The sequence below is a fragment of the Triturus cristatus genome, unplaced genomic scaffold (assembly GCF_964204655.1).
Source record: "Triturus cristatus unplaced genomic scaffold, aTriCri1.1 SCAFFOLD_465, whole genome shotgun sequence".
In the NCBI taxonomy this organism is placed as follows: domain Eukaryota; kingdom Metazoa; phylum Chordata; class Amphibia; order Caudata; family Salamandridae; genus Triturus; species Triturus cristatus.
In genome coordinates this window covers 27,715-43,963 of record NW_028187791.1, presented here as the reverse complement: position 1 = coordinate 43,963, position 16,249 = coordinate 27,715, and the positions used below count along the sequence as shown (strand labels likewise).

Sequence of the window (16,249 nt, the reverse complement as noted above, 5' to 3'; positions counted from 1 at the left end):
GATACTGTAAAGGAGTTAAATACACTTTCCTGAGTATGTGAAGTGTTTTATTTTCACACCTCCAGCCAGGGGTGAACCCTGATATCTCACCCTGCGCGGAGCTCCATACCCTTGGGTAGAAGGTGCAACTTTATCCCCTTGAAGCCTAACACCTGCAAATGTCACAAGTATCAGTAAATTGGTGCCAGGAGGCTGGAATTAGGCCCAAGGCCTGGCAGGCCTTGTTCTGATACTGTGAAGGAGTTAAATACACTTTACTGAGTATGTAAAGTGTTTTGTTTTCACACCAACAGCCAGGGGTGAACCCTGAATTCTCACCCTGCGCGGAGCTCCATAACCTTGGGTAGAAGGTGCAACTTCATCCCCTTGAAGCCTAACACCTGCAAATGTCACAAGTATCAGTAAATTGGTGCTAGGAGGCTGGAACTAGGCCCAAGGCCTTGTTATGATACTGTGAAGGAGTTAAATACACTTTACTGAGTATGTAAAGTGTTTTGTTTTCACACCAACAGCCAGGGGTGAACCCTGAATTCTCACCCTGCGCGGAGCTCCATAACGCTGGGTAGAAGTTGCGACTTCATCCCCTTGAAGCCTAACACCTGCAAATGTCACCAGTATCAGTAAAACTGGTGTCTGGAGGCTGGAAACACACCCAAGGCATTGCAGGTCCTATTCTGATACTGTAAAGGAGTTAAATACACTTTACTGAGAATGTGAAGTGTTTTGTTTTCACACTTCCATCCAGGGGTGAACCCTGAAATCTCACCCTGCGCGGAGCTCCATAACCCTGGGTAGAAGGTGCGACTTCATCCCCTTGAAGCATAACACCTCCAAGTGTCACAAGTATCAGTACAACTGGTGCCTGGAGGCTGGAAACAAACCCAAGGCCTTGCAGGCCTTGTTCTGATACTGTAAAGGAGTTAAATACACTTTCCTGAGTAAGTGAAGTGTTTTATTTTCACACTTCCATCCAGGGGTGAACCCTGAAATCTCACCCTGCGCGGAGCTCCATAACCCTGGGTAGAAGGTGCGACTTCATCCCCTTGAAGCCTAACACCTGCAAATGTCACAAGTATCAGTAAAACTGATGCCTGGAGGCTGGAAACACACCCAAGGCCTTGCAGGCCTTATTGTGATACTGTAAAGCAGTTAAATACACTTTCCTGAGTATGTGAAGTGTTTTATTTTCACACCTCCAGCCAGGGGTGAACCCTGAAATCTTACCCTGCGCGAAGCTCCATGACCCTGGGTAGAAGGTGCGACTTCATCCCCTTGAAGCCTAACACCTACAAATGTCACAAGTATCAGTAAAACTGGTGCCAGGAGGCTGGAAGTAGGCCCAAGGCCTTGCAGGCCTTGTTCTGATACTGTGAAGGAGTTAAATACACTTTACTGAGTATGTAAAGTGTTTTGTTTTCACACCAACAGCCAGGGGTGAACCCTGAATTCTCACCCTGCGCGGAGCTCCATGACCCTGGGTAGAAGGTGCGACTTCATCCCCTTGAAGCCTAACACCTGCAAATGTCACAAGTATCAGTAAAACTGGTGCCTGGAGGCTGGAAACACACCCAAGGCCTTGCAGGCCTTATTATGATACTGTAAAGCAGTTAAATACACTTTCCTGAGGATGTGAAGTGTTTTATTTTCACACCTCAAGCCTGGGGTGAAGCCAGAAATCTCACCCTGCGCGGAGCTCCATGACACTGGGTAGAAGGTGCGACTTCATCCCCTTGAAGCCTAACACCTGCAAATGTCACAAGTATCAGTAAAACTGGTGCCAGGACGCTGGAAGTAGGCCCAAGGCCTTGCAGGCCTTATTCTGATACTGTAAAGCAGCTAAATACAATTTCCTGAGTATGTGAAGTGTTTTATTTTCACACCTCCAGCCAGGGGTGAAGCCTGAAATCTCACCCTGCGCGGAGCTCCATGACCCTGGGTAGAAGGTGCGACTTCATCCCCTTGAAGCCTAACACCTGCAAATGTCACAAGTATCAGTAAAACTGGTGCCAGGAGGCTGGAAGTAGGCCCAAGGCCTTGCAGGCCTTATTCTGATACAGTAAAGCAGCTAAATACACTTTCCTGAGTATGTGAAGTGTTTTATTTTCACACCTCCAGCCTGGGGTGAAGCCTGAAACCTTACCCTGCGCGGAGCTCCATGACCCTGGGTAGAAGGTGCGACTTCATCCCCTTGAAGCCTAACACCTGCAAATGTCACAAGTATCAGTAAAACTGGTGCCAGGAGGCTGGAAGTAGGCCCAAGGCCTTGCAGGCCTTATTCTGATACTGTAAAGGAGCTAAATACACTTTCCTGAGTATGTGAAGTGTTTTATTTTCACACCTCCAGCCAGGGGTGAAGCCTGAAATCTCACCCTGCGCGGAGCTCCATGACCCTGGGTAGAAGGTGCGACTTCATCCCCTTGAAGCATAACACCTCCAAGTGTCACAAGTATCAGTACAACTGGTGCCTGGAGGCTGGAAACAAACCCAAGGCCTTGCAGGCCTTGTTCTGATACTGTAAAGGAGTTAAATACACTTTCCTGAGTAAGTGAAGTGTTTTATTTTCACACTTCCATCCAGGGGTGAACCCTGAAATCTCACCCTGCGCGGAGCTCCATAACTCTGGGTAGAAGGTGCGACTTCATCCCCTTGAAGCCTAACACCTGCAAATGTCACAAGTATCAGTAAAACTGGTGCCTGGAGGCTGGAAACACACCCAAGGCCTTGCAGGCCTTATTGTGATACTGTAAAGCAGTTAAATACACTTTCCTGAGTATGTGAAGTGTTTTATTTTCACACCTCCAGCCAGGGGTGAACCCTGAAATCTTACCCTGCGCGAAGCTCCATGACCCTGGGTAGAAGGTGCGACTTCATCCCCTTGAAGCATAACACCTGCAAATGTCACCAGTATCAGTAAAACTGGTGCCTGGAGGCTGGAAACAAACCCAAGGCCTTGCAGGCCTTGTTCTGATACTGTAAATGAGTTAAATACACTTTCCTGAGTAAGTGAAGTGTTTTATTTTCACACTTTCATCCAGGGGTGAACCCTGATATCTCACCCTGCGCGGAGCTCCATAACCCTGGGTAGAAGTTGCGACTTCATCCCCTTGAAGCCTAACACCTGCAAATGTCACCAGTATCAGTAAAACTGGAGTCTGGAGGCTGGAAACACACCCAAGGCATTGCAGGTCCTATTCTGATACTGTAAAGGAGTTAAATACACTTTAATGAGTATGTGAAGTGTTTTGTTTTCACACCACCAGCCAGGGGTGAACCCTGAATTCTCACCCTGAGCGGAGCTCCATAACCCTGGGTAGAAGGTGCGACTTCATCCCCTTGAAGCCTAACACCTGCAAACGTCACAAGCATCAGTAAAACTGGTGCCTGGGTGCTGGAAACACACCCAAGGCCTTGCAGGCCTTATCCTGATACTGTAAAGGAGTTAAATACACTTTCCTGAGTATGTGAAGTGTTTTGTTTTCACACCTTGAGCCAGGGGTGAACCCTGAAATCTAACCCTGCGCGGAGCTCCATGACCCTGGGTAGAAGGTGCGACTTCTTCCCCTTGAAGCCTAACACCTGCAAATGTCACCAGTATCAGTAAAACTGGTGACTGGAGGCTGGAAACACACCCAAGGCATTGCAGGCCCTATTCTGATACTGTAAAGGAGTGAAATACACTTTAATGAGTATGTGAAGTGATTTGTTTTCACACCTCCAGCCAGGGGTGAACCCTGAAATCTTACCCTGCGCGGAGCTCCATGACCCTGGGTAGAAGGTGCGACTTCATCCCCTTGAAGCATAACACCTCCAAGTGTCACAAGTATCAGTACAACTGGTGCCTGGAGGCTGGAAACAAACCCAAGGCCTTGCAGGCCTTGTTCTGATACTGTAAAGGAGTTAAATACACTTTCCTGAGTAAGTGAAGTGTTTTATTTTCACACTTCCATCCAGGGGTGAACCCTGAAATCTCACCCTGCGCGGAGCTCCATAACCCTGGGTAGAAGGTGCGACTTCATCCCCTTGAAGCCTAACACCTGCAAATGTCACAAGTATCAGTAAAACTGGTGCCTGGAGGCTGGAAACACACCCAAGGCCTTGCAGGCCTTATTGTGATACTGTAAAGCAGTTAAATACACTTTCCTGAGTATGTGAAGTGTTTTATTTTCACACCTCCAGCCAGGGGTGAATCCTGAAATCTTACCCTGCGCGAAGCTCCATGACCCTGGGTAGAAGGTGCGACTTCATCCCCTTGAAGCATAACACCTCCAAGTGTCACAAGTATCAGTACAACTGGTGCCTGGAGGCTGGAAACAAACCCAAGGCCTTGCAGGCCTTGTTCTGATACTGTAAATGAGTTAAATACACTTTCCTGAGTAAGTGAAGTGTTTTATTTTCACACTTCCATCCAGGGGTGAACCCTGAAATCTCACCCTGCGCGAAGCTCCATGACCCTGGGTAGAAGGTGCGACTTCATCCCCTTGAAGCCTAACACCTGCAAATGTCACAAGTATCAGTAAAACTGGTGCCAGGAGGCTGGAAGTAGGCCCAAGGCCTTGCAGGCCTTATTCTGATACTGTAAAGGAGCTAAATACACTTTCCTGAGTGTGTGAAGTGTTTTATTTTCACACCTCCAGCCAGGGGTGAAGCCTGAAATCTCACCCTGCGCGGAGCTCCATGACCCTGGGTAGAAGGTGCGACTTCATCCCCTTGAAGCCTAACACCTACAAATGTCACAAGTATCAGTAAAACTGGTGCCAGGAGGCTGGAAGTAGGCCCAAGGCCTTGCAGGCCTTATTCTGATACTGTAAAGCAGCTAAATACGCTTTCCTGAGTATGTGAAGTGTTTTATTTTCACACCTCCAGCCAGGGGTGAAGCCTGAAATCTCACCCTGCGCGGAGCTCCATAACCCTGGGTAGAAGGTGCGGCTTCATCCCCTTGAAGCCTAACACCTGCAAATGTCACAAGTATCAGTAAATCTGGTGCCAGGAGGCTGGAAGTAGGCCAAAGGCCTTGCAGGCCTTATTCTGATACTGTAAAGCAGCTAAATACGCTTTCCTGAGTATGTGAAGTGTTTTATTTTCACACTTCCATCCAGGGGTGAACCCTGAAATCTCACCCTGCGCGAAGCTCCATGACCCTGGGTAGAAGGTGCGACTTCATCCCCTTGAAGCCTAACACCTGCAAATGTCACAAGTATCAGTAAAACTGGTGCCAGGAGGCTGGAAGTAGGCCCAAGGCCTTGCAGGCCTTATTCTGATACTGTAAAGGAGCTAAATACACTTTCCTGAGTGTGTGAAGTGTTTTATTTTCACACCTCCAGCCAGGGGTGAAGCCTGAAATCTCACCCTGCGCGGAGCTCCATGACCCTGGGTAGAAGGTGCGACTTCATCCCCTTGAAGCCTAACACCTACAAATGTCACAAGTATCAGTAAAACTGGTGCCAGGAGGCTGGAAGTAGGCCCAAGGCCTTGCAGGCCTTATTCTGATACTGTAAAGCAGCTAAATACGCTTTCCTGAGTATGTGAAGTGTTTTATTTTCACACCTCCAGCCAGGGGTGAAGCCTGAAATCTCACCCTGCGCGGAGCTCCATAACCCTGGGTAGAAGGTGCGGCTTCATCCCCTTGAAGCCTAACACCTGCAAATGTCACAAGTATCAGTAAATCTGGTGCCAGGAGGCTGGAAGTAGGCCAAAGGCCTTGCAGGCCTTATTCTGATACTGTAAAGCAGCTAAATACGCTTTCCTGAGTATGTGAAGTGTTTTATTTTCACACTTCCATCCAGGGGTGAACCCTGAAATCTCACCCTGCGCGGAGCTCCATAACCCTGGGTAGAAGGTGCGACTTCATCCCCTTGAAGCCTAACACCTACAAATGTCACAAGTATCAGTAAAACTGGTGCCAGGAGGCTGGAAGTAGGCCCAAGGCCTTGCAGGCCTTATTCTGATACTGTAAAGCAGCTAAATACACTTTCCTGAGTATGTGAAGTGTATATTTTTCACACCTCAAGCCTGGGGTGAACCCTGAAATCTCACCCTGCGCGGAGCTCCATGACCCTGGGTAGAAGGTGCGACTTCATCCCCTTGAAGCCTAACACCTGCAAATGTCACAAGTATCAGTAAAACTGGTGCCTGGAGGCTGGAAACACACCCAAGGCCTTGCAGGCCTTAATATGATACTGTAAAGCAGTTAAATACACTTTCCTGAGGATGTGAAGTGTTTTATTTTCACACCTCAAGCCTGGGGTGAAGCCAGAAATCTCACCCTGCGCGGAGCTCAATGACACTGGGTAGAAGGTGCGACTTCATCCCCTTGAAGCCTAACACCTGCAAATGTCACAAGTATCAGTAAAACTGGTGCCAGGACGCTGGAAGTAGGCCCAAGGCCTTGCAGGCCTTATTCTGATACTGTAAAGCAGCTAAATACAATTTCCTGAGTATGTGAAGTGTTTTATTTTCACACCTCCAGCCAGGGGTGAAGCCTGAAATCTCACCCTGCGCGGAGCTCCATGACGCTGGGTAGAAGGTGCGACTTCATCCCCTTGAAGCCTAACACCTGCAAATGTCACAAGTATCAGTAAAACTGGTGCCAGGAGGCTGGAAGTAGGCCCAAGGCCTTGCAGGCCTTATTCTGATACTGTAAAGGAGCTAAATATACTTTCCTGAGTATGTGAAGCTTTTATTTTCACACCTCAAGCATGGGGTGAACCCTGAAATCTCACCCTGCGCGGAGCTCCATAACCCTGGGTAGAAGGTGCGACTTGATCCCCTTGAAGCCCAACACCTGCAAATGTCACAAGTATCAGTAAAACTGGTGCCAGTAGGCTGGATGTAGGCCCAAGGCCTTGCAGGCCTTATTCTGATACTGTAAAGGAGCTAAATACACTTTCCTGAGTATGTGAAGTGTTTTATTTTCACACCTCAAGCCTGGGGTGAACCCTGAAATCTCACCCTGCGCGGAGCTCCATGACCCTGGGTAGAAGGTGCGACTTCACCCCCTTGAAGCCTAACACCTACAAATGTCACAAGTATCAGTAAATCTGGTGCCAGGAGGCTGGAAGTAGGCCCAAGGCCTTGCAGGCCTTATTCTGATACTGTAAAGCAGCTAAATACACTTTCCTGAGTATGTGAAGTGTTTTATTTTCACACCTCCAGCCTAGGGTGAAGCCTGAAACCTTACCCTGCGCGGAGCTCCATGACCCTGGGTAGAAGGTGCGACTTCATCCCCTTGAAGCCTAACACCTGCAAATGTCACAAGTATCAGTAAAACTGGTGCCAGGAGGCTGGAAGTAGGCCCAAGGCCTTGCAGGCCTTATTCTGATACTGTAAAGGAGCTAAATACACTTTCCTGAGTATGTGAAGTGTTTTATTTTCACACCTCCAGCCAGGGGTGAAGCCTGAAATCTCACCCTGCGCGGAGCTCCATGACCCTGGGTAGAAGGTGCGACTTCATCCCCTTGAAGCCTAACACCTACAAATGTCACAAGTATCAGTAAAACTGGTGCCAGGAGGCTGGAAGTAGGCCCAAGGCCTTGCAGGCCTTATTCCGATACTGTAAAGCAGCTAAATACACTTTCCTGAGTATGTGAAGTGTTTTATTTTCACACCTCCAGCCAGGGGTGAAGCCTGAAATCTCACCCTGCGCGGAGCTCCATGACCCTGGGTAGAAGGTGCGACTTCATCCCCTTGAAGCATAACACCTCCAAGTGTCACAAGTATCAGTAAAACTGGTGCCAGGAGGCTGGAAGTAGGCCCAAGGCCTTGCAGGCCTTATTCTGATACTGTAAAGCAGCTAAATACGCTTTCCTGAGTATGTGAAGTGTTTTATTTTCACACCTCCAGCCAGGGGGGAAGCCTGAAATCTCACCCTGCACGGAGCTCCATGACACTGGGTAGAAGGTGCGACTTCATCCCCTTGAAGCCTAACACCTACAAATGTCACAAGTATCAGTAAATCTGGTGCCAGGAGGCTGGAAGTAGGCCCAAGGCCTTGCAGGCCTTATTCTGATACTGTAAAGGAGCTAAATGTACTTTCCTGAGTATGTGAAGCTTTTATTTTCACACCTCAAGCATGGGGTGAACCCTGAAATCTCACCCTGCGCGGAGCTCCATAACCCTGGGTAGAAAGTGCGACTTGATCCCCTTGAAGCCCAACACCTGCAAATGTCACAAGTATCAGTAAAACTGGTGCCAGTAGGCTGGATGTAGGCCCAAGGCCTTGCAGGCCTTATTCTGATACTGTAAAGGAGCTAAATACACTTTCCTGAGTATGTGAAGTGTTTTATTTTCACACCTCAAGCCTGGGGTGAACCCTGAAATCTCACCCTGCGCGGAGCTCCATGACCCTGGGTAGAAGGTGCGACTTCATCCCCTTGAAGCCTAACACCTACAAATGTCACAAGTATCAGTAAATCTGGTGCCAGGAGGCTGGAAGTAGGCCCAAGGCCTTGTTCTGATACTGTAAAGGAGTTAAATACACTTTCATGAGTATGTGAAGTGTTTTGTTTTCACACCTTGAGCCAGGGGTGAACCCTGAAATCTAACCCTGCGCGGAGCTCCATGACCCTGGGTAGAAGGTGCGACTTCTTCCCCTTGAAGCCTAACACCTGCAAATGTCACCAGTATCAGTAAAACTGGTGTCTGGAGGCTGGAAACACACCCAAGGCATTGCAGGCCCTATTCTGATACTGTAAAGGAGTGAAATACACTTTACTGAGTATGTGAAGTGTTTTGTTTTCACACCTTGAGCCAGGGGTGAAGCCTGAAATCTCACCCTGCACGGAGCTCCATGACACTGGGTAGAAGGTGCGACTTCATCCCCTTGAAGCCTAACACCTACAAATGTCACAAGTATCAGTAAATCTGGTGCCAGGAGGCTGGAAGTAGGCCCAAGGCCTTGCAGGCCTTGTTCTGATACTGTAAAGGAGTTAAATACACTTTCCTGAGTATGTGAAGTGTTTTATTTTCACACTTCCATCCAGGGGTGAACCCTGAAATCTCACCCTGCGCGGAGCTCCATGACCCTGGGTAGAAGGTGAGACGTCATCCCCTTGAAGCCTAACACCTGCAAATGTCACAAGTATCAGTAAAACTGGTGCCAGGAGGCTGGAAGTAGGCCCAAGGCCTTGCAGGCCTTATTCTGATACTGTAAAGCAGCTAAATACACTTTCCTGAGTATGTGAAGTGTTTTATTTTCACACCTCCAGCCAGGGGTGAAGCCTGAAATCTCACCCTGTGCGGAGCTCCATGACCCTGGGTAGAAGGTGCGACTTCATCCCCTTGAAGCATAACACCTCCAAGTGTCACAAGGATCAGTACAACTGGTGCCTGGAGGCTGGAAACAAACCCAAGACCTTGCAGGCCTTGTTCTGATACTGTAAAGCAGCTAAATACACTTTCCTGATTATGTGAAGTGTTTTATCTTCACACCTGCAGCCAGGGGTGAACCCTGAAATCTCACCCTGCGCGGAGCTCCATAGCCCTGGGTAGAAGGAGATACTGTGTCCCCTTAAACCTGTAATTTTCAAAATGTCATAAAAAGAATAAATCAAGCGCCTGGAGGCTAGAAATGGGCCCGAGACACTGAAGTCTTGGATCTGATAATGTAAAGGGCTTTGTGTACCTTTTGAGTGAAGTTTTTTTTCCCACCTCCAGCCGAGGGTTAAATCCTGAAATATTACCCCAATCGAAGCTCCATAGCCCTGTGTAGAAAAAGTGACTTCGTCCCCTTGGACCTAAAATGTTAGTACTTTTTTTTTATTTTTGTATTAAACATTGTTAAAGGGGTGACTGGAGGCTAATAAAATGGACCAGATACTGTGAAGGACATTATTTCATTTTTGGGCGAAAAAAAAATAAAAAAATAAAAATATATGTATTATATTATTATTGCGATTTTTTTTTTTTATTGGGGCCCATCTCCAGCTAAGGGGGAAAACCTGAAATGTTACCCGAAGCGGAGCTCCATTGCCCTGGGTAGAAGTAGTGCCATGGTCCCCTTGAACCAAAATGCCAACAAAAGAATAAATAAATAAATTTAAAAAAAGTACTAAAACAGGTGCTTAGAGGCCCAGAGGGTCCCGAAATCGGTCACGATCGATCACAAAAAAAATGAGGATCCCACACCCCATGGCCCTGCATGGGAACTCTATTTTACTGACTATTAAGCCCCCACGGAGTGGGGGCTTACAGCGCCCGAGCGGGAGACAAAAGTTAGAGTTAGCGCGGCCGATCCGCCGCCCGGCCATCTGGTCGCTCAGCTCCGAGGGCCATCTGGTCGCGCAACTCGGCGACCAGATGGCCGGCCGCACTCCCGGCGCGGCTAACTCTAACCTTTGTCCCTCGTCCGTGTTCTGTAAACCCCCACTACGTGGGGGCTTAATAGTTGAGGGAGAAATGACCGGCCCTGGGCCGGGCCAAACTCGCCTTGGGTCCCCAGTACAGGGCTCTAGGATGGCGGGCCCCTGGGCCGGCCTATACCCGCCTTAGGTCCCCAGTTCAGGGCTCCAGGATGGCGGGCCCCTGGGCCGGGCTATACCCGCCTTAGGTGCCCAGTACAGGGCTTCAGGATAGCGGCCCCATGGGCTGGACTGGGATGAACGCGCCCCTGGACCCCCATGCCGGGGCTCCAGGAAGGCACCCTGGCCCCGGGACAGTGCCTTGCATGGCAGGGTGGCTGCGGAGAGTTCCCCTGATGCACCCCTCACTCGACCCGCTGTGGGCCTAGAAAGCAGCCCTAGCGCATAGACACAGCTCTCCCATGACATCGTGGTCGGCTCTTAAAAGAGCCTTTGGGTTTTGTTTTGTTTTTTCCGTGGGCAAGCCGAGTGTTTACCCGCCGAATCCGTAGAGGGTGCGACCCTGACGCTTCAGGGCGTAGACCACATCCATGGCGGTGACGGTCTTCCTCTTGGCGTGCTCGGTGTAGGTGACGGCGTCCCGGATCACGTTCTCCAGGAAAACCTTCAACACCCCGCGGGTCTCCTCGTAGATGAGGCCGGAGATGCGCTTGACCCCGCCACGGCGCGCCAGGCGGCGAATGGCTGGCTTGGTGATGCCCTGGATGTTGTCCCGGAGCACCTTGCGGTGCCTCTTGGCGCCGCCTTTGCCGAGCCCCTTCCCTCCTTTACCGCGTCCAGACATGGTCTCCTGTCGGTGCTGTGACTGAGCAGAAATGAGGGCCGCGGCCAGCGGCGGCTGCTTATATGGAGGAGCTGTGCCGGACCAGCTAGGGCGCTGCAAGCGGCCCACGTGACTCAAAGGATGGCGAGGGAGCCCGCCCCGGACCGCCCTCTGCAGGGAGCGGGGGCTGGAGCGGCCGTTGCCGTTTGAAAAAGAGCGCGCTCCCAGCCGCCTCTTTGTCGTGGACTCTGCAGCTGCCGCCGGGGCATAGATCACAGTCAAGCACACACACACGCGCCTCCCTTCCCGGGCCCCCACTCGTCACCGCGGCCCGCCTAACCCTGGCGCTCGGTGCCCGCTCCCACCATGAACAGAAGGCTCTGAAAAGTGTTAATGGAGCAAACAGGTTAACGGCCTCGCCGGCAGCACCCAGCTGTGTGCGGCCGCCCGCCACCCCGTAACACTGTCCACATGTCACGCCCGGTTGTGGCAAGTCTGTAAACTGCCCCTATTAAAATGTACATTTTTTTTTTTTTTTTACAAAAACATTATTATTGTGGGCCTCAAGCTAGGTTTTGGGACGGGGGCAAGATCTACGTGTACGTCCGAGGGCTTGTGCATGCCCTCCTATGTAGCGACGGTGCGGGCGCTGCCGCAACTATGAAGCCGCCAGAGTAACACCTTGGCCACGGATACGCTCTTTGATGGAGTCTGTGGTTGGCCCTGAAAAGAGCCTTTGTGTTTAGGGTGCGTTTCCACGGTGGTCTGCGGGCCTTTACTTGCTTGCTTTGCCCCCTGCCTTGTGGCTCTCGGTTTTCTTGGGCAGCAGCACGGCCTGGATGTTGGGCAGGACTCCTCCCTGGGCGATGGTGACTCGGCCCAGCAGCTTGTTCAGCTCCTCGTCGTTGCGGATGGCCAGCTGGAGGTGTCTGGGGATGATGCGGGTCTTTTTGTTGTCCCGGGCCGCGTTGCCGGCCAGCTCCAGGATCTCAGCGGTCAGGTACTCCAGGACTGCAGCCAGATAGACTGGGGCACCGGCGCCCACCCTCTCGGCGTAGCTTCCCTTGCGGAGCAGCCTGTGCACACGGCCCACGGGGAACTGGAGCCCGGCTCTGGAAGAGCGTGTCTTGGCCTTAGCGCGGGCCTTTCCTCCTTGCTTTCCGCGTCCAGACATGGCGATCGATGCAGGGGCTCACTCACACAACAGAGAGAATAGTACTGCTGTTCTGCGGGACTCCGGCGATATAAAGACTTCGGGCGCTTCTGATTGGTTGACAGCTAGGCTCTGATAGTTCTTCTCATTGGAGGGAGGAGGGCTTCCTTTTCACCAATCAAAGTTCCAGTACCGCATTACAAAGGGAAGTGGGGGCCCTGCCTGAGCCTGCCAATGAGACGGGAGAGCAGAGAAGCAGCTACTTTACACGGCCAGCCTATAAATACAAGTGCCGGGCTCGCCTGCCTTATTTCTCTCGGCTCCACAGGAAGCGGTGCAGATTGTCGACCATGCCTGAACCAGCCAAGTCCGCGCCGGCTCCCAAGAAGGGCTCCAAGAAAGCGCTCTCCAAGCCGCCCAAGAAGGACGGGAAGAAGCGCAAGAGGAGCAGGAAGGAAAGCTATGCTATCTACATTTACAAAGTGATGAAGCAGGTGCACCCGGACACCGGCATCTCCTCCAAGGCCATGGGCATCATGAACTCCTTCGTGAACGACATCTTCGAGCGCATCGCCGGGGAGGCTTCCCGCCTGGCCCACTACAACTCGCGGCGCACCATCACCTCCCGGGAGATCCAGACCGCAGTGCGTCTGCTGCTGCCCGGAGAGCTGGCCAAGCACGCCGTGTCCGAGGGCACCAAGGCCGTCACCAAGTACACCAGCGCCAAGTAAGGCTTCGAGGCGCATCCCCAACTAACACAACGGCTCTTTTAAGGGCCACTCACGTCCTCCCCTAAGAGCTAATGTGCTTCATTTATGACCGGAGAAAGAAGTGTTTTAAACGGTAATGTTGAGCGCACAAGACCCGCTCTCACGGGGCTTGCTGCAGACCGAGGGACGATGGACCAGGCAACCCGTTTTAATAAGCATGTTTATATGAATGAGCCCTCTTTGGGACCAAGTGTCACACAAGCACTGTAATGTAACGATGACGTTAAATAAAGCCCACGCGGAACTCGCACGGCTGCCCCCGGGCTTATTGTTTCCTGCGACCAGTTTTAGTGTGTGCGGGTGTCACGTTGTGTTTGTACTTTAAGACCAGGGGCAACGGCTAACATCCGCCCCAGGGCAAAGGCTCCCGAAATCGGGACACATAAACCCGATGTACAGATGCCCCACAGCGCTGGCTTGTGACCAGCGGATCCCAGCACGACCCTCTACCCAAACAAAGCGCTTTATTAATTGAAGAGGTGGCTGTGCACACCGAGTGCTCGGATTTCCCAGTGCCGGTATAAGTTTCCCAGTGCCGGTATAAGTTACCCAGTACTCGGGGTACTCTCAGCCAGCCCACCCACCCACACCTGTAGAACATGGCAGATAAGAGAAGCTCGTAGGTGACAGGGTGGTGGCCCTTAAAAGAGCCGTTGTGGTGGTTGTTCGGGTCGGTGTCTCCTTAGGCCCTCTCGCCTCGGATACGACGGGCCAGCTGGATGTCCTTGGGCATGATGGTCACCCTCTTGGCGTGGATGGCGCACAGGTTGGTGTCCTCGAAGAGCCCGACCAGGTAGGCCTCGCTGGCCTCTTGCAGGGCCATGACGGCGGAGCTCTGGAAGCGCAGGTCGGTCTTGAAGTCCTGGGCGATCTCCCTCACCAAGCGCTGGAAGGGCAGCTTGCGGATGAGGAGCTCGGTGGACTTCTGGTAGCGGCGGATCTCGCGGAGAGCCACAGTGCCGGGTCGGTAGCGGTGAGGCTTCTTGACTCCACCGGTGGCAGGGGCGCTCTTGCGGGCAGCCTTGGTGGCCAGCTGCTTGCGAGGCGCTTTGCCGCCGGTGGACTTGCGGGCTGTCTGCTTGGTGCGGGCCATGGCGGGAGCGGTCTCTCTCAACGACGAGCGAGGAAGAATGGAGTTCGAGCAGGCAAGAGCCCTATTTATGCACTCGAAGACGGAGGGCTGCTCTGGTTGGCTGAAGCGACCGCCCCAGGTTTGAAAACAGCCCGCGGTGTGCAACGATTGGCTACTCAACCGGAGGCTGTAGCCTGCCTCTCCAATGAGCTGTGGAGAAAAAGACACCCTCCGATTGGACGATGTACGTTGGAGCCGAAGCCCGCGCTTCGGTCAACCTTTGTCTCCGTGTCCATCCACTCATTTGTAGTCACACGAACCACTCGCCCCCGATCAACTGGGCGAGGAGACCAGGATGTTTTAAGTGTACCGCCCTTGGTCACCCTGGAACACGCCGCCGTTGACTGCGCTCGATTTCACGTTCACAATCGTCTGCTTTATGCAGACACCACTTCGAGTCTGCCCGGATACAGTGAAAGCACCAAGGCACACGTTATCTCACATTTATTATAAACTGAGGTCTAATAACTCCCAGACCCCCTTCTTTCTTTGTTATAAAGATTCCAATCCACGCAGCACCAAAAGAGCCGTTCATATGACCAAGATCACACACGGCACTCGCGTGTGTAAAGGTGCGCTAGGGATTTACTGTGCCGTTTATTATTATTGAGAAGTGTGCACGCGGGGTGAAAGGGTGGGGGTGAACAAGCTCTCTTCTAGACCGGGTGGATGGCTCTTAAAAGAGCCGTTGTGTTTGCAGTGTCTCGGTGCAAGCCCTTACTTCTTCTTGGGCGCTGCCTTCTTGGGCTTGGCTGCTTTGGGCTTGGCTGCCTTGGGTTTGACTACCTTGGCAGGGCTTTTCTTGGCCACTTTGGGCTTCGCCGCCTTGGCTTTCGCTGGGCTCTTGGCAGCCTTCTTGGCGGGGGCAGCCTTGGGCTTCTTGGGGCTCTTTGCTGCCGCTGGCTTCTTGACCTTCTTAGGGCTCTTCTTGACCCCCGCGGGAGCCTTTTTGGGCTTCTTGGCAGCAGGGGCAGCTTTCTTGGCCGCTGGTTTCTTGGTCTTGGCGGCCGCCTTCTTGGCCGCCTTCTTGCCCTCCAGCTGCTTCTTGTTCACCTTGAAGGATCCGGAGGCCCCGGTGCCCTTCAGCTGGGCCAGGGCGCCTTTGCTGACCAGGCTCTTGACGGAGGCCTTGACCCGGCTCTTGTTCTTGTCCACATCGTAGCCCTCGGCGATCAGCCCCTTCTTCATGGCCGACAGGGAGACTCCCTTCCTCTCGGCAGAGGCGGTCACCACCTTCAAGATCAGATCGGCCACGCTGGGGCCGGAAGGCTTCTTGGCCTTGGAGGCCCCCGCTGTCTTCTTCTGCTGCTTCTTCTTGGGGGCGACCTCAGCGGGAGGCGCCGCGGCGGCTGGAGCGGTTTCGGCCATTGCAATGCAAGTCTCGGCGCGGGCGCTGTCACAGAACAGAAATGTCCCTCTCGGCCCGAGCCCCGTGAATATATACAGGGAGGAGCCAGCCTCTGATTGGTCGCGAGCAGACAGGGCTCTGCGAGGCACACTCGGCTCTCTGCTCCGAGCTGACTTTTGTGTTTCCTACCTTCCGATTATCCACGTTTTAAAGCACAATCAGTTAAACACGCGCTTCCACACATGTATGACCAGGAGCCCAGCTTCGGCCCTCTCCCGGGCCTGCCCCCGTTTCGGATCCACCCCTCGTCCCTGGCTTGTGATCCGCGGGGAGACGGCGCTCCCCCGACGGTGGACGCCTCCATGCCTGAAATCGCGGGCTCCCGGCCCCTTTTCCCCGGTCCACTCTCGCCTCCTGCGGCCGGGAGCGGCGGCCCGCGGGAGGGAGGGGGCTCCTGCAGGGAGCGGGCCCTGCGGCGTCACAGTGGGGCTGCGGGGGCCGCGGGGAGCGCGTTCTGGAACGGGCCGAAGTAACACAGGGCTCCGCCGGCCGAGCGCGGGGTGGAAACAATGCCAGGGAGCCCCCAGCCCGGCGCCTGCACCCTCGGCTGTGGCACCCACGGCTGGGGGGGGCGCAACCGGAGGCCTTTTACAAGCAGCGGGGCACGGCCCTGGCTCCGGCCTCGCATGCATCACCAGGCGGCCGTGTGCTGGCAGCTTCACATGCAG

General features: G+C 52.7%; 5 protein-coding genes across 5 annotated transcripts; 1 reads left to right on the top strand and 4 right to left on the bottom strand.

The window, feature by feature from the left end:
• Positions 1-10,768: 10,768 nt before the first annotated feature.
• Positions 10,769-11,333, bottom strand: LOC146770491 (histone H4). Its single transcript, XM_085640416.1, has one exon. It carries the CDS (start codon positions 11,137-11,139, stop codon positions 10,828-10,830), a length of 312 nt encoding a protein of 103 aa, XP_085496542.1. The 5' UTR covers positions 11,140-11,333; the 3' UTR covers positions 10,769-10,827.
• A 356-nt stretch (positions 11,334-11,689) lies between these two features.
• LOC146770490 (histone H2A type 2-C-like) lies at positions 11,690-12,427 on the bottom strand. The gene has a single exon (XM_085640415.1). It carries the CDS (start codon positions 12,290-12,292, stop codon positions 11,894-11,896), a length of 399 nt encoding a protein of 132 aa, XP_085496541.1. The 5' UTR covers positions 12,293-12,427; the 3' UTR covers positions 11,690-11,893.
• Positions 12,428-12,614: 187 nt separating this feature from the next.
• On the top strand, positions 12,615-13,081 carry LOC146770489 (histone H2B 1.2-like). Its single transcript, XM_085640413.1, has one exon. The coding sequence runs from the start codon at positions 12,622-12,624 to the stop codon at positions 13,000-13,002; it is 381 nt and encodes a 126-aa protein (XP_085496539.1). The 5' UTR covers positions 12,615-12,621; the 3' UTR covers positions 13,003-13,081.
• A 636-nt stretch (positions 13,082-13,717) lies between these two features.
• Positions 13,718-14,716, bottom strand: LOC146770488 (histone H3). Its single transcript, XM_085640414.1, has one exon. The coding sequence runs from the start codon at positions 14,132-14,134 to the stop codon at positions 13,724-13,726; it is 411 nt and encodes a 136-aa protein (XP_085496540.1). The 5' UTR covers positions 14,135-14,716; the 3' UTR covers positions 13,718-13,723.
• Positions 14,717-14,843: 127 nt separating this feature from the next.
• Positions 14,844-15,770, bottom strand: LOC146770487 (histone H1.3-like). The gene has a single exon (XM_085640412.1). It carries the CDS (start codon positions 15,539-15,541, stop codon positions 14,891-14,893), a length of 651 nt encoding a protein of 216 aa, XP_085496538.1. The 5' UTR covers positions 15,542-15,770; the 3' UTR covers positions 14,844-14,890.
• Positions 15,771-16,249: the final 479 nt, after the last annotated feature.

Bases quoted from the DNA above. Each gene is read 5' to 3' on its own strand.
- LOC146770487 (XM_085640412.1), bottom strand. From the start codon at position 15,541: ATGGCCGAAACCGCTCCAGCCGCCGCGGCGCCTCCCGCTGAGGTCGCC.
- LOC146770489 (XM_085640413.1), top strand. From the start codon at position 12,622: ATGCCTGAACCAGCCAAGTCCGCGCCGGCTCCCAAGAAGGGCTCCAAG.
- LOC146770490 (XM_085640415.1), bottom strand. From the start codon at position 12,292: ATGTCTGGACGCGGAAAGCAAGGAGGAAAGGCCCGCGCTAAGGCCAAG.
- LOC146770491 (XM_085640416.1), bottom strand. From the start codon at position 11,139: ATGTCTGGACGCGGTAAAGGAGGGAAGGGGCTCGGCAAAGGCGGCGCC.
- LOC146770488 (XM_085640414.1), bottom strand. From the start codon at position 14,134: ATGGCCCGCACCAAGCAGACAGCCCGCAAGTCCACCGGCGGCAAAGCG.